The sequence below is a fragment of the Protobothrops mucrosquamatus genome, unplaced genomic scaffold (assembly GCF_001527695.2).
Source record: "Protobothrops mucrosquamatus isolate PMUCROS unplaced genomic scaffold, P.Mucros_1.0 scaffold_240, whole genome shotgun sequence".
NCBI lineage: Eukaryota > Metazoa > Chordata > Lepidosauria > Squamata > Viperidae > Protobothrops > Protobothrops mucrosquamatus.
Window position 1 is genome coordinate 1 of NW_015386316.1, and position 15,780 is coordinate 15,780.

General features: G+C 42.6%; 1 protein-coding gene and 1 long non-coding RNA gene across 2 annotated transcripts in view; both read left to right on the forward strand.

The window, feature by feature from the left end:
• Positions 1 to 1,864, forward strand: LOC107300714. Its single transcript, XR_001549237.1, has 2 exons — positions 1 to 32; positions 994 to 1,864. It is a non-coding gene; the product is annotated as an uncharacterized LOC107300714 (long non-coding RNA).
• An 8,593-nt stretch (positions 1,865 to 10,457) lies between these two features.
• LOC107300672 (pulmonary surfactant-associated protein D) overlaps positions 10,458 to 15,780 on the forward strand; it is an 8,952-nt gene continuing 3,629 nt past the window's right edge. Inside the window, exons 1-3 of the mRNA XM_015829980.1 lie at positions 10,458 to 10,691; positions 11,783 to 11,958; positions 12,783 to 12,863. Coding sequence (XP_015685466.1) covers positions 11,799 to 11,958; positions 12,783 to 12,863 — 241 coding nt within the window. The 5' untranslated portion in view covers positions 10,458 to 10,691; positions 11,783 to 11,798. The remainder of the gene's footprint in view (positions 10,692 to 11,782; positions 11,959 to 12,782; positions 12,864 to 15,780) is intronic.

Below are 15,780 nucleotides of genomic sequence, written 5' to 3' on the forward strand. Positions count from 1 at the left end.
TGTTAAGGAGATGATAAGTAAGAACCATGCAGGTAAGACAGAATCAGCTCTTTGGGAATACTTGCAAAAACTTTCACGAATACTTCCGAGGGGTCGTTGGTGCTGAGCTTGGCTGTTTTCTTGCAGATGTTTCATTGCCAACATGGTAACATCATCGTGTAGTGATGACGTTACCTAGCTTGGTAATGAAACATCTGTGTGAAAACAACCACGCTCAGAGAGTACCAAGGTCCTCTCATTTCTACAAATAGTTTCCACTATAAAAAAAAAATACTTTCCTCTGGAGAAAGTATTAAATGTTGAAATAAGAGAAATTTTGGTTATTAAGTTAAAGATATTTGGAAATTATCAGAAAATAAGAATATTACATTGCACTATTAATTGGCTGATGTAAGATGGTGAGAATTCAAATAGACAAGACGTGTATCCTGAAGATTAGATCTTGTGATGAATTGTGAAAAAGGGAACTGGGATGAATTAAAACTTGGAAATCATAAATACTAAACGTTAAATTTAAATATTAATGGTAAATTAAAAGTTGGGGAAAACGAACCAGGACGTTGATTGTCTAAAAAGATTGAATGTTAAAACAACTACGATATGTATCAACAAAAATTGTTGATAAATGTAAGAAAGTTATTTTTATCTAATCGATATAGTAAGAATTGTATGAATTTAAACGCGAGACAGTGAATACTAAGGGGAAAAGAGAGGAAATATTTAATGTAATCATTTGAGATCTGTACTAAAGATATTTGTACGTTGTTGAATTATTGACCAACGCAGCCGCCACGTTGCTTTTCAAATATTTAAATGTGAAAATAGAAAACCAATGAAAAACTTTCAAAAAAAGAAAAACTTTATTCTGGTACTTCCTGATGTTCCTTCGGTTCATTTGATGTCGAGAGCAGGACGGCTCCTAAAGTGGATTTCTCGCCCTTGAAAAACAGCCGAGAAAGAATTTAACTTCGCGTTGTTATTGTTTTTCCTTAGATTTTCTAGAGGCTGCTTTCCCAAACTTCTCCATAACAGGAAACAAAAAATTTGCATCTAATGGAGCCGAAGCCAATTATGAAACTGCCAAAGCCACCTGCTCCATGTTTGGGGGTCAGCTCGCCTCTCCGAGAAACGGGGAAGAAAACGCCGCTTTAGCAAAACTGGCGTCAAAACTTGGAAAACATGCTTTTCTTGGGATGACTGACCTGGAGAGAGAAGGCCATTTTAAGCACCTCAACGGGGACCAAATGCAATACTCACGGTGGGCAAAAGGTGAACCTAATGGAGAAGAAGAGGATTGCATAGAGTTATACCTGGATGGCCAGTGGAATGATGTGCCCTGCAATATAACTCGATTAATCGTCTGTGAGTTTCAATCCAACCATCCTCCTCTAAACTTGTCGGGGTAGCGAAAAACAGATTTCCAAAATCCAGGGCGTTCGCCTATAACTTCAGAAGATTTGCCTGGGCAACGGTCAAACAGATGAACAAGCATCAGAGCAATTTTGTGTAATTTAATTCAGCTTGGGAAAGCTTACTCTGTTTATCACAGATACAGTCTAGCATATAGCAAGTAAGTCTTAGTTTCCCCTGTTTTCAGCAAGCAGATCTGAAGTCAACTTTATTCTGTTGACTTCGTTCCAACAGAAGTTGGCTTCTTCTAGCATCTTGGAATCCTCAGTCCTCCACTGAAGTAGTCAGCAGATTTGAGGGTGCTTAGCTTTTACGATCCATCATCAGATAGATGTTGCCATATCTTCCAAGTCTTCTCCAGCTTAGCTTAGCTAGCAAAACTTGCCACGGAAATGTAACAGCTTTATAGATCCATTTCCCGCCATTTTATCAATAAATCCATTTCCCAGCAGCATTTCTTGCTTGAGACTCTATTTTCTTTATTTACACTGAGAGACAACTTAATGGGCACGGTCCTACAACACTCTTTGCTCTATTTCCCTGAAACCCTTGGACCATTATGCAAAGGATTTCTTCAGTGTCTAGGTAGGGCAGGAATCCAGGGACATTCCTATCAGTGAATATCAATTTGCACTATTTGAATTTAAAATTTATTACAGTAATTTTGCTGAGAGCCATGCAGCCCGAGAGGTCAGAGGTGAACCGTACTCAGTCCTAACTAGCTTAGTAAAGGAAATTTGGCCCGGTGGGTTAACCAAAAGCCTAATGGGACAATTGGACACGGCTGCCTTAACACAGGGCTTTTCAACCTTTTCACCCATTGTACCACCAGTCGCCTAGCAAGGTGTCAAAAACTTGATGACCAAAAAAAAAGGGGGGGGGGAATGATGACGTACTGGTAGTCCTTGACTTACAACAGTTAGCTTAGTGACTGTTCAAAGTTACAATGGCATTGAAAAAACTGCCGAGCAAGACACCTGCCTGCCCACCCGGTGGCACTCTTCCTCCTGTCCGAGGTTTTCATTGTTGTGAGCATTTCTGTTGAGGATTGGCAGCGAGGGTGGGGTGGGGGGTATTTGGTTTTTATTCCCCTTGTCTGCTGGGTGATTGCAGCAGGTTTTGGTCACTTCACATGACCCTGGGACACTGTGACCATCATAAATATGAATCCGTTGCCAAGCATCTGAATGTAAATCACAAGACCCTGGGGATGCTGCGACATTCCAGCTGATCGGTGCTTTTTCTGGGCTCAGCAGAAGCACCAGGATCAGCGCCGAGCTCCAGCTGGAGCCTGGTGCTGATCCTGGTGCTTCCACTGAGCCCTGATAGCCCCGAAGAAGCACCGATCAGCTGGAAAGCGGCACTGATCCTGGCACTTCTGCTGAGCCCTGACAGCCCTGCAGCTCCAGCCGTCTTTCACTCAGGTTTGTGCGGTGCTGCCACTGGTTCAGCTCATTCCCCTCCCCCGCTACCACTTTTCTAGGATGGTTGCGTACTACCTGCCAGGTGCTAATGTACCACAGGTGGTACCCATACCACTGGTTGATAAGCCTTGCCTTAACACAACCACTTCTTCTTGGGCACTCCACCACGGCTGACCCAACATGGGCATTCTCACTTGGCTGGCTCTCCATTGGTGGTCCTCTCCAGCCATTGGTCTTCCCTTACCCCTTCATCCCAGGAGCTTCACAAAGGGATACTGTCAGACATGCTGCGAAACAATCATTTAGGAAAGCAGAACCTCAATTTCCACAGATTGAAGGGAGAAGATCTTTTATTAAAGATGTCGGTTGCAGGAAGGTGAGGCGGAGTCTGAAGTTCTTGCTCACCGATTAAAAGAGCCAAGCCCAATATTCCCCATTCCCCCCCCCCAATGTTTGGTCTGCTGCCACCCAATCTGGGATTGCTGCGATGTCGTGGGAAACTCTGGGTTGTTTAGGCTGCTGGGACTTCAGAGCCAGGGCAAACAGCCTTGACGATACCCATCGTATCAGGTGCAGACAGCTCTGATCTTCTTCACATATCAGGTCCCCCTCCCCATTTCCCACCGTGAGATACACAGTTGCGGATTGCCCCAGTGCCTTCCCCTCTCTTTCCCTTTGACGGCAGGATGCCAGCAAGGCGCCAGGCTGAAGGTGGAGATCCTAACAGATATGGTCATTTGGGTCTGTGGGACATTTAAACACACATCCAGGCAGCCAATCCACATGCCAAAGGGTGTGTGTGTATGAGAGAGACAGCAAGAGCAAGCGCGGGGGGGGGGAAGAGGAGGAAGAGGAGAAGGAGGAGGAGAAGAAGAAGAAGAAGAAGAAGAAGAAGAAGAAGAAGAGGAGGAGGAGGAGGAGGAGGAGGGGAGGAGGAGGAGGAGGAAGAAGAGGAAAGCGAGGTGCTACAAAAAGCGGCGTTGTTCTTACCTGAACGCCTTTTCTCAGCAGAGTGGTGTAGAGTCCACAGGATGGGTTATTGATGCAATCCTGCTTAGCAGAACTAAGACAAGAAAAAACTCTTGCCACGCCTCCCTCTGGGCGTGCCTTCCCCAGTTTTTGGCACATGTCGAGGCGCAAAAGGCAGACGCAAAGCTCCAAACGAGAGNTGTTAAGGAGATGATAAGTAAGAACCATGCAGGTAAGACAGAATCAGCTCTTTGGGAATACTTGCAAAAACTTTCACGAATACTTCCGAGGGGTCGTTGGTGCTGAGCTTGGCTGTTTTCTTGCAGATGTTTCATTGCCAACATGGTAACATCATCGTGTAGTGATGACGTTACCTAGCTTGGTAATGAAACATCTGTGAGAAAACAACCACGCTCAGAGAGTACCAAGGTCGTTTCATTTCTACAAATAGTTTCCACTATAAAAAAAAATACTTTCCTCTGGAGAAAGTATTAAATGTTGAAATAAGAGAAATTTTGGTTATTAAGTTAAAGATATTTGGAAATTATCAGAAAATAAGAATATTACCGTACATTGCACTATTAATTGGCTGATGTAAGATGGTGAGAATTCAAATAGACAAGACGTGTATCCTGAAGATTAGATCTTGTGATGAATTGTGAAAAAGGGAACTGGGATGAATTAAAAGTTGGAAATCATAAATACAAAACGTTAAATTTAAATATTAATGGTAAATTAAAAATTGGGAAAAACGAACCAGGACGTTGATTGTCTAAAAAGATTGAATGTTAAAACAACTAGGATATGTATCAACAAAAATTGTTGATAAATGTAAGAAAGTTATTTTTATCTAATCGATATAGTAAGAATTGTATGAATTTAAACGCGAGACAGTGAATACTAAGGGGAAAAGAAAGGAAATATTTAATGTAATCATTTGAGATCTGTACTAAAGATATTTGTACGTTGTTGAATTATTGACCAACGCAGCCGCCACGTTGCTTTTCAAATATTTAAATGTGAAAATAGAAAACCAATAAAAAAATTTCAAAAAAAGAAAAACTTTATTCTGGTACTTCCTGATGTTCCTTCGGTTCATTTGATGTCGAGAGCAGGACGGCTCCTAAAGTGGATTTCTCGCCCTTGAAAAACAGCCGAGAAAGAATTTAACTTCGCGTTGTTATTGTTTTTCCTTAGATTTTCTAGAGGCTGCTTTCCCAAACTTCTCCATAACAGGAAACAAAAAATTTGCATCTAATGGAGCCGAAGCCAATTATGAAACTGCCAAAGCCACCTGCTCCATGTTTGGGGGGCAGCTCGCCTCTCCGAGAAACGGGGAAGAAAACGCCGCCTTAGCAAAACTGGCGTCAAAACTTGGAAAACATGCTTTTCTTGGGATGACTGACCGGGAGAGAGAAGGCCATTTTAAGCACCTCAACGGGGACCAAATGCAATACTCACGGTGGGCAAAAGGCGAACCTAATGGAGAAGAAGAGGATTGCATAGAGTTATACCTGGATGGCAAGTGGAATGATGTGCCCTGCAATATAACTCGATTAATCATCTGTGAGTTTCAATCCAACCATCCTCCTCTAAACTTGTCGGGGTAGCGAAAAACAGATTTCCAAAATCCAGGGCGTTCGCCTATAACTTCAGAAGATTTGCCTGGGCAACGGTCAAACAGATGAACAAGCATCAGAGCAATTTTGTGTAATTTAATTCAGCTTGGGAAAGCTTACTCTGTTTATCACAGATACAGTCTAGCATATAGCAAGTAAGTCTTAGTTTCCCCTGTTTTCAGCAAGCAGATCTGAAGTCAACTTTATTCTGTTGACTTCGTTCCAACAGAAGTTGGCTTCTTCTAGCATCTTGGAATCCTCAGTCCTCCGCTGAAGTAGTCAGCAGATTTGAGGGTGCTTAGCTTTTACGATCCATCATCAGATAGATGTTGCCATATCTTCCAAGTCTTCTACAGCTTAGCTTAGCTAGCAAAACTTGCCACGGAAATGTAACAGCTTTATAGATCCATTTCCTGCCATTTTATCAATAAATCCATTTTCCAGCAGCATTTCTTGCTTGAGACTCTATTTTCTTTATTTACACTGAGAGACAACTTAATGGGCACGGTCCTACAACAATCTTTGCTCTATTTCCCTGAAACCCTTGGACCATTATGCAAAGGATTTCTTCAGTGTTAGGTAGGACAGGAATCCAGGGACATTCCTATTAGTGAATATTAATTTGCACTATTTGAATTTAAAATTTATTACAGTAATTTTGCTGAGAGCCATGCAGCCCGAGAGGTCAGAGGTGAACCCTACTCAGTCCTAGCTAGCTTAGTAAAGGAAATTTGGCCCGGTGGGTTAACCAAAAGCCTAATGGGACAATTGGACACGGCTGCCTTAACACAGGGCTTTTCAACCTTTTCACCCATTGTACCACCAGTCGCCTAGCAAGGTGTCAAAAACTTGATGACCAAAAAAAAAAAGGGGGGGGGGAATGATGACGTACTGGTAGTCCTTGACTTACAACAGTTAGCTTAGTGACTGTTCAAAGTTACAATGGCATTGAAAAAACTGCCGAGCAAGACACCTGCCTGCCCACCCGGTGGCAGTCTTCCTCCTGTCCGAGGTTTTCATTGTTGTGAGCATTTCTGTTGAGAATTGGCAGCGGGGGTGGGGTGGGGGGGTGTTTGGTTTTTATTCCCCCCGTCTGCTGGGTGGTTGCATCAGGTTTTGGTCACTTCACATGACCTTGGGACACTGTGACCATCATAAATATGAATCCGTTGCCAAGCATCTGAATGTAAATCACAAGACCCTGGGGATGCTGCGACATTCCAGCTGATCGGCGCTTTTTCTGGGCTCAGCAGAAGCGCCAGGATCAGCGCCGAGCTCCAGCTGGAGCCTGGTGCTGATCCTGGTGCTTCCACTGAGCCCTGATAGCCCCAAAGAAGCACCGATCAGCTGGAAAGCGGCACTGATCCTGGCACTTCTGCTGAGCCCTGACAGCCCTGCAGCTCCAGCCGTCTCTCGCTCAGGTTTGTGCAGTGCTGCCACTGGTTCAGCTCATTCCCCTCCCCCGCTACCACTTTTCTAGGATGGTTGCGTACCACCTGCCAGGTGCCAATGGACCACAGGTGGTACCCGTACCACTGGTTGAAAAGCCTTGCCTTAACACAACCACTTCTTCTTGGGCACTCCACCACGGCTGACCCAACATGGGCATTCTCACTTGGCTGGCTCTCCATTGGTGGTCCTCTCCAGCCATTGGTCTTCCCTTACCCCTTCATCCCAGGGGCTTCACAAAGGGATACTGTCAGACATGCCGCGAAACAATCATTTAGGAAAGCAGAACCTCAATTTCCACAGATTGAAGGGAGAAGAACTTTTACTAAACATGTCGGTTGCAAGAAGGTGAGGCAGAATCTGAACTTCTTGCTCACCGATTAAAAGAGCCAAGCCCAATATTCCCCATTCCCCCCCCCCAATGTTTGGTCTGCTGCCACCCAATCTGGGATTGCTGCGATGTCGTGGGAAACTCTGGGTGGTTTAGGCTGCTGGGACTTCAGAGCCAGGGCAAACAGCCTTGACGATACCCATCGTATCAAGTGCAGACAGCTCTGATCTTCTTCACATATCAGGTCCCCCTCCCCATTTCCCACCGTGAGATACACAGTTGCCCCAATGCCTTCCCCTCTCTTTCCCTTTGATGGCAGGATGCCAGCAAGGCGCCAGGCTGAAGGTGGAGATCCTAACAGATATGGTCATTTGGGTCTGTGGGACATTTAAACACACATCCAGGCAGCCAATCCACATGCCAAAGGGTGTGTGTGTGTATGAGAGAGAGAGCAAGAGCGAGCGGGGGGGGGGGAAGGGGNACAGAGTTCTAAAACTGTCTGTACAGGCCCTGTGACAAAAGGTCACTGGCTAATATAGCAGGTGGGCAAAAAACAAGAAGGCTTCACTCCTCTCCCTATAAACCTGGCCTAAGGTAAGCAACCTCAGGAGAACCCAGTCCAAATTTAGTTGTAAAGAAGGAAATTGACTCACAGAGTGCCTGAATTTGGTACTTTCTTCCCCCTGAACGGGCCTGCTCACAGGCCAAGGCACACCGGCAGTACAGGCACGATATAAGGTCACCACCAAGTCTGTTCACAGCAGTAATATTCTGTTTGTATTTTTATTTTCTTTTATTATTTTTTATTTTATTTTATTTTATTTTTATTTATTTATTTATTTTTTAAATAAATCCTAGTACTCAAACTATGAATATCCTTATACCTATTGATATATGTGTTTATAAATATAATTCTTATTATTACTATTATTAATTTTTTTTTTAAAAAAAATCTTATACCTAAGTATTAATATTATTACTCTTATAATCAATTATTAATGTAGCAACAAATAAAATGTATTGTTTCTGAGCAAATGTAGTGGGGGGGTAGGCCCGGGAATAAAGGCGCGCGCCACGTGGAGCTCTCAAAATGGCGGCCGCGGTGCTCCTAGGCTCGCCGGCCACTGGGAAGCTTGCAAACACGAGACGCAAAAAAACCGCAAGCAACTTCCCCCTCCCCGAGCCCAGAAACTCGCTCTGAACTTGCAATTGGATGCGCAGCAGCCGCTGCGAACGAACGGCGACGAGCGAAGGTAGCGATCGCAGGGAACTGCCGGGAAGAAGTGGAATCGCCCTCCGGTGATCTCCCTGGATGGGGCCTGCAATTTCCCTTGCCGAAGGCACCGGGGGACGGCAGGCACAGCGATCCCTCACCGAAGAAGGGAGGAATCGCAACTTGACTCGGAGAGGTCAGAAAGGAAAATTAAAGAGCCAAGAGAAAGATAAGACGGAAAAAGGTAAAAAAAAAGGCTAATAGGCCTAGTCTGGAGCCTTGCGGAGCAAAGAAAAACACGTCTGCTAAGCTGAGAACTAAGACAAAAACTGGGGAAGGCACGCCCAGAGGGAGGCGTGGCAAGAGTTTTTTCTTGTCTTAGTTCTGCTAAGCAGGATTGCATCAATAACCCATCCTGTGGACTCTACACCACCATCTGCTGGAGAAAGGGGAGATTCCCCCTTTTACCCCCCCCTCTCTCTTTTTTAAGCTTCTCCCACTCTGTCCAGGTGCAGCTGGTGGAAAGAGTGAGAAGGGAGAGAAAGCAGTGTGTGTGTGTGTGTGTGTGTGTGTGTGTGTGTGTGTGTGTGTGTGTGTGTGTGTGTGTGTAGGAGAGAGAGAGAGAGCGGGCCAGAGCAAGCCAGAAAGGAACTAAAATTGTGAGGAATGGAGAGCATTGCAGATGGAGTAAGCAAACTTAAACCAGAATTATTTTTATTATGTATACTATCAGGGAAATACGATAAAGAAAGTGTATCTTTAACGTTACACGTATTAACAGTAGCAAGAATTGTATTTGCTCAGTGTTGTAAAAATAAGGAAACACCGTCCGATGAAGGGATAATTAAGGAAATACTGGACTGTGCAGAAATGGATAGGCTTACGTTGAAGATTAAAGAAAAAAGAAGACACAGAATATTTTCAAGTGTGGGATGTATTTTGTCAACGGCTGGAAAAATGGGGTAGAGACTAGGAATTCAATATGTATTGTTAAATAAAACAAATGGACCCAGATAACACGTTGTTTACTATGAATTCTAAACTCAGAAAACTAATAAAATGTTATATATAAGAAGAGGGAGTCAAGCTATTCTCCAAAGCCCCTGAAGGCAGGACAAGAAGCAACGGATGGAAACTGATCAAGGAGAGAAGCAACCTAGAACTAAGGAGAAACTTCCTGACAGTGAGAACAATTAACCAGTGGAACAACCTGCCTCCAGAAGCGGTGAATGCTCCAACACTGGAAGATTTAAGAAGAGGCTGGACAGCCATTTGTCTGAAATGGTGTAGGGTTTCCTACCTGAGCAGGGGTTGGACTAGATGATCTCCAAGATACCTTCCAACTCTGCTATTCTATTCTATTCTATTCTATTCCTTATTCTATTCTATTCTATTCTATTCTATTCTATTCTATTCTATTCTATTCTATTCTATTCTATTCTATTCCTTATTCTATTCTATTCCTTATTCTATTCTATTCTATTCTATTCTATTCTATTCTATTCTATTCTATTCTATTCTATTCTATTCTATTCTATTCTATTCCTTATTCTGTCCTATCCTGTCCTATCCTAGTCATTAATATTATAGCAATTTCACGTTAAGATTTTACAAGATCATATGCAAGAATAATCAATCTTACGCAAAAACACCCCAAACTAGCCATTTTTTAATGTTTATTAAATCGGTGACATTGCAGTACAATTTTAATGTTACTTTCTTCCTTTGCATTATTAAAATAGCTCTATTCTCGAGAGACAAAGTAAAACAGTTTCAGAACAAGAAGAAAATTCTCCCATTAAAAAAATCTATTTGGGCCCACGAGGAAAGCAAATAATTAATTGCGTTGATGGAAATAAGAAACACTCGGTGTAAAATCATTGGTGATTCCTTTTTAAATCGGTCAGTCAGTCAGTTGAGAAACTTCAGAGGCGTTTCTGCAAGACTGAGACTGGATTAAGGATTTATCCTTAAATATTTGCTTGCACCAGCTATAAAGACTCAAAATGCTCCTTGCTTATGCTTCAAAACTTCCCGACAATACTTGCTTTGTGATTATCTTACAAGAGTCAATAAGGAAACGATGGGGACGTGACAGCCCTAAGTGACACGGATCTGGGCTGAGAAATGTGGTTTGAATATCGTGACTCAGAACTTTTATTCTTAAAATGCGAATGTGAAATGCGAGACCTCATTACATAAGCAATCGTCTGGAAACCTTAAAGTCTACAAAATTATTCTTCCCAGGACGGCTGTAAAACACTGGAAATCGCCAAGTAAGTGATCTGACTTTTGACTCAACCCTGAAAAAAATATATATTTCATGTAAAAATCACAGGTGATTCTTTTCTAAATCTGTCAGTCAATCAGCCGAGAACCTTTGGAGACATTTTTTGCAAGCCTGGGAACGTATTAAGGGTTTAGCGTTAAATATTTGCTTTCACCGACTATAAAGAGCTAGAGTTAAGTTTAAAAAATGGCCGTGGTGTTTCTCTATGCAGACTGCTGGATGTAGAACCAAGAGTTTATTTGATTGAGCAATCAAAATGGTTGTTTTTAATTAATGGAAGACCTCAGAAAGGTAAGTCTCGTTACTATGTGCTATTTAAGCATGGGCATTCCCTTTTCAAGGCATGACTTAACTCCGTGTATACTTTTTACACTAATGAGGGCTGGCACTGAAACAGGGACTTTCTTCTTTCATCAGTTATTGGATAGATAGATAGATAGATAGATAGATAGATAGATAGATAGATAGATAGATAGATAGATAGATAGATAGATAGATAGATAGATAGATAGATAGATAGATAGATAGATAGATAGATAGATAATAATATATATATATACAGAGAGACAGACAGAGACAGAGAGACAGACAGACAGACAGAGATAGAGACAGAAGAAGAAGAAGAAGAAGAAGAAGAAGAAGAAGAAGAAGAAGAAGAAGAAGAAGAAGAAGAAGAAGAAGAAGAAGAAGAAGAAGAAGAAGAAGAAGAAGAAGAAGAAGAAGAAGAAGAAGAAGAAGAAGAAGAAGAAGAAGAAGAAGAAGAAGAAGAAGAAGAAGAAGAAGAAGAAGAAGAAGACGACAGAGAGGGAGGGAGGGAGGGAGGGAGGGAGGGAGACAGACAGACAGAGGCAGACACAGACAGAGACAGAGAGAAAGACACACAGAGAGAGAGAGAGGGGGGGGACTTTAGTGGTATCTGAATTTCTTTCTCTTTCTGCATGCACTAATATTAGTAAGGAAATGTCTGTAGGGACCCAACAAGGATTTCACAATCAACAGTTCAGGAACTGGTTCCGTATCCAATAACTAACAACCCATGCAGGATAATTTGTTTTATATTGTTTTTCATCATCGTAGGCCAAACATCCAAACCATGCTGACATTTCTACTGCTTCTTCAGCTGGCCTTGGAGGTCTCGCTCCAAGAAACCTCCAAATCAGCTACTTCTCCTCAAGACTGGCTGCAAAACGCGTGCACGTTAATTATGTGCGGACCTAACAAAGGCGGCCCCAGAAGAGAAATGGCCGTTCAAGGTATCTAAAGATCTGCGTGAGAGTGTGTGTGCTGCTTTTTCTTTCTATGCGTAAAAGGAGGGGGCAGATATTTTGTGTCTTCTCACAACCCACTGACCCAAGTGCAGCTACCATGAGGAAAGGCTGCAAAGATATGAAGTAGAAGAAAAAAAAAAAAATTTATATCAGGACAGTCCAATTACTAAAGCAACTTAATTCTGTAACTGTACTGTTATTAAGGGTGCTAATAACTGAGATGTGCAATTTTGAAAAAAAATGTCTTTTTCTCAAATAAGCAGAAAGCTCAGATCGCCATAATCAGATCCTGATCCAATAATTTGAATCTGTGTGGAGAAGCAGCACAAATTATTCAAATTATTAGATCAGGATCTGATTTAGTCATTTGAACTTCCTACTTATTTGACAGAAAAAAAAAACTTCTTCAACATTGCATATCTGAGGTACTAGCACTGAGTAATTGAGTTACTAATACACTGCTGTTGGAGCCTAAGTAGTAATACAGTAATGCTTACTAATGCACATAGGTGTTTGCTCCAAGCAATAATTCTTGTCATTCATGTCCACACATCAGGTGCATCGTTTTGTGGCTTGTATGATCGCACTGTGACTTGCGTGGTGTCCCTGGCCCTCCCTCACCCAACCAGTGGAGTAGAAGGCTTAGCAAGGATTAGGAAGTAAAATCTGAGTAGTGGTAACAAAATCACCACGTGATTTAAACGGTTTGAAATGTTAGTGCTATGTGAGGAACCATGGTGGATAATGATGCTGGAAAGTCTTCCTTTGAGTCATTGAGCCAATCTCTCTTTCTCTTAAAAAATCACCAGGACCTCAACCGTTTTCAAGTCCATCAGAACTTCTGGCTAACTCTGCACCAAACAGAGAGAAATTGGGGAGAGAAACAAGAGGTGAGATTCGTTTTCCAGACAAGAAATTTACTATGGTGAAAAAAATACTGTGAGTCTACCCTCCCTTCCACAAAAGAGGGGGCTGGGAAAAATTAGGAGAGAGAAAAAATAAAGGAAGGGGAAGGGAACTATTTATAATGCAAATACCACCAGGACGTAGAAGGTAATTTAACTTACCACACTGTTTATTCATTTATTCTATTTATTAGGCTGCCCATCTCACTTGAGGGTGACTCTAGGCCAGGGCTTTTCAACCAGTGGTACGGGTACCATCTGTGGTACATTGGCACCTGGCAGGTGGTACGTGACCATCCTAGAAAAGTGGTAGCAGGGGAAGGGAATGAGCTGAACCGGTGGCAGCATCGCACAAGCCTGAGCGAGAGATGGCTGGAGCTGCAGGCCTGTCAGTACTCAGTAGAAGCGCCAGGATCAGTGCCAGGCACCACTGGAGCTCAGCGCTGATCCTGGTGCTTCTGCTGAGCCCAGAAAAAGTGCCGATCAGCTGGAATGTCGCAGCATCCCCAGGGTCTTGTGATTTACATTCAGATGCTTGGCAACTGATTCATATTTATGATGGTCACAGTGTCCCAGGGTCATGTGAAGTGACCAAAACCTGCTGTAGCCACCCAGCAGACGGGGGGAATAAAAACCAAACATCCCCCACCCACCCCCACTGCCAATCCTCAACAGAAATGCTCACAACAATGAAAACTTTGGACAGGAGGAAGAGCGCCGCTGGGCGCTGTCTTGCTCGGCTATGGCTTGGAGGGCACTTTTTTCAGTGCCGTTGTAACTTCGAACTGTCACTAAGTGAACCTGTACTTTATCACTTTTTTTCCTTTTTTTGGGGGGGGGTCATCAAGTTTTTGATACCTTGCTAGGTGACTAGTAGTACTTGGATATTGCCATAGCCTAAAAGTGGTACAATGGGTGAAAAGGTTGAAAAGCCCTGCTCTAGGCAGCTTACAATCATTAAAACCCAGAGTAACATTAAAACAATAAATGGTGGCATTGAATTAGTTAAGATTGACTGAAATGGAGAGGAAGGGAGCGATATGCACATAAGGGTGAGGAAGTGGAGTCTTATCTTAGTCCATCAACCACCTCCAAAATAATGTCTCCCCCCATCCATGAGGATCCAGGCCAGTTGACCAAGGTCTTCAGGCCCTTTCAGATTATCCTCTTTTTCTAAATACAGTTTATCTTCAAAACATTCTAGTGACGCAGGCTAGGGCGAGGACCACGGACCTGCTCGCCTCTATTTATTTTAGTGAGATTTCTTGTTATACTTGTTTGTTTTAATCATTGTTTGCTGACTAAATCATGCCCGGCTTTCATTCACCCATCAAATGGTACGTGGTTGGCTGAAGCCTAGCGGTTGGCTTCCAACATCCATGCTAATGTGTTGTAGGACTGCGACAACTGAGCTTTGTAAATTCTGCTCTATGCCTCAGTGTTGTGTGTAAACTCCACCACATAATGACCTATTCAATAGACTCTGCCTAGGTTTGTGTTAACTTCACAACCACCAATTTCTTTCTTCCGCCTCCTTATATTTGTACAAGGTACAAGCAAACGAACTTTGATATCTGATAACTGTGGTGAGTACATCTGGTGACATGGTTCCAAAAAGAAGTAGCTTTTCAAAGAACTTTGAGGCTTATTTACCTTAAAGAATCCTTTATTAGGCTACATAGCTTCGGCACGAACAATAAAAAGCCAAAAACTGAACCTCCCACCCCACGAGCACCTGTAACAACGCATAACTCACTCCTTCATTTTACAGTCATCAATCATATGCTCCAATTAGTTTGAAGTGTGAATTTCTCCCTCCCTATTTCTCCTGTTATGCTGACCTTGGCTGTGCTATGCTGAGATATTGTTATGATTAGCTGGCATACTTTCCCACCTACTAGGCTAGTATCGTCTGCTTTAACTCTAGAAGTGATATGTAGGCTAAATAAAACATGTTTGCTTCTTCACATATGGCAAGCAAGAACATCCAATGTTAGCAGACTTGACATCTGGTTTACAGGTCTGGGTTGTTTGAAGGATCAAAATGACAGCATCTCTTCAGCTCTGCCAGCAAAGCAACATTACAGAAATTTCTTTTTTTTTCTTTTTCTTTTGCCCATCAATATTCTTAGCTCTTTTCCTTCTCTGATATATCTTCTGCTCCTCAAACAAAATCAAGAGGGCCTCTTGTTTACCCGTTGTTAGACCATCCCTCACAGAAACATTCCCCCAATCTTCCTTGGCTCACAGGTGTTGTTGTTTTTTTCCATTTCTTGAACTTGTGCATATTTACACAAGGTTGTTTTACTTCCTGTTCCAAACAAGGGAGCAGTTATTTTACCTGCTGAATTAATACTAGCGTCTCAGACAAACATAATTGTGGTCCGCCCAAAATCAAGGAGAGATTTATAACTCACTATATTCTACGGGGAAAACCTGCCCGACCAGCCTTTCTATCAATAGCTGAGTTGAGATCTGCATAAAACCCTGGAAGACAGGATTTCCATTGTTCAGGGCTGGTGAACCTCCTTCTATCTATCTTATTATGAAGGTTACTCTGCTTCTTGTTCAACCAATAGAGACACCATGTTCAGTAGGAAAAAAATTCATGAGGGAAAATAATATTAGGAATCAACGGAGGTGATGCTACACCACAAATGTTAAATATCTGCGGTATTAAGTTCCCAAACTCAAGGACATACTGTATAAGCTCTGAAATATCTCTTTGTATCCATGAATGGGCATCTTCTGCATGAATGTTTGAGTCAACGTTTGGTGAATGTCTACATGAGAGACTTCACAAGCGATAGCGATAGCACTTAGACTTATATGCCACTTCACAGTGCTTTACTGCTCTCTCTAAGCGGTTTAGACCATATTGCCTCCAACAATCTGGGTCCTT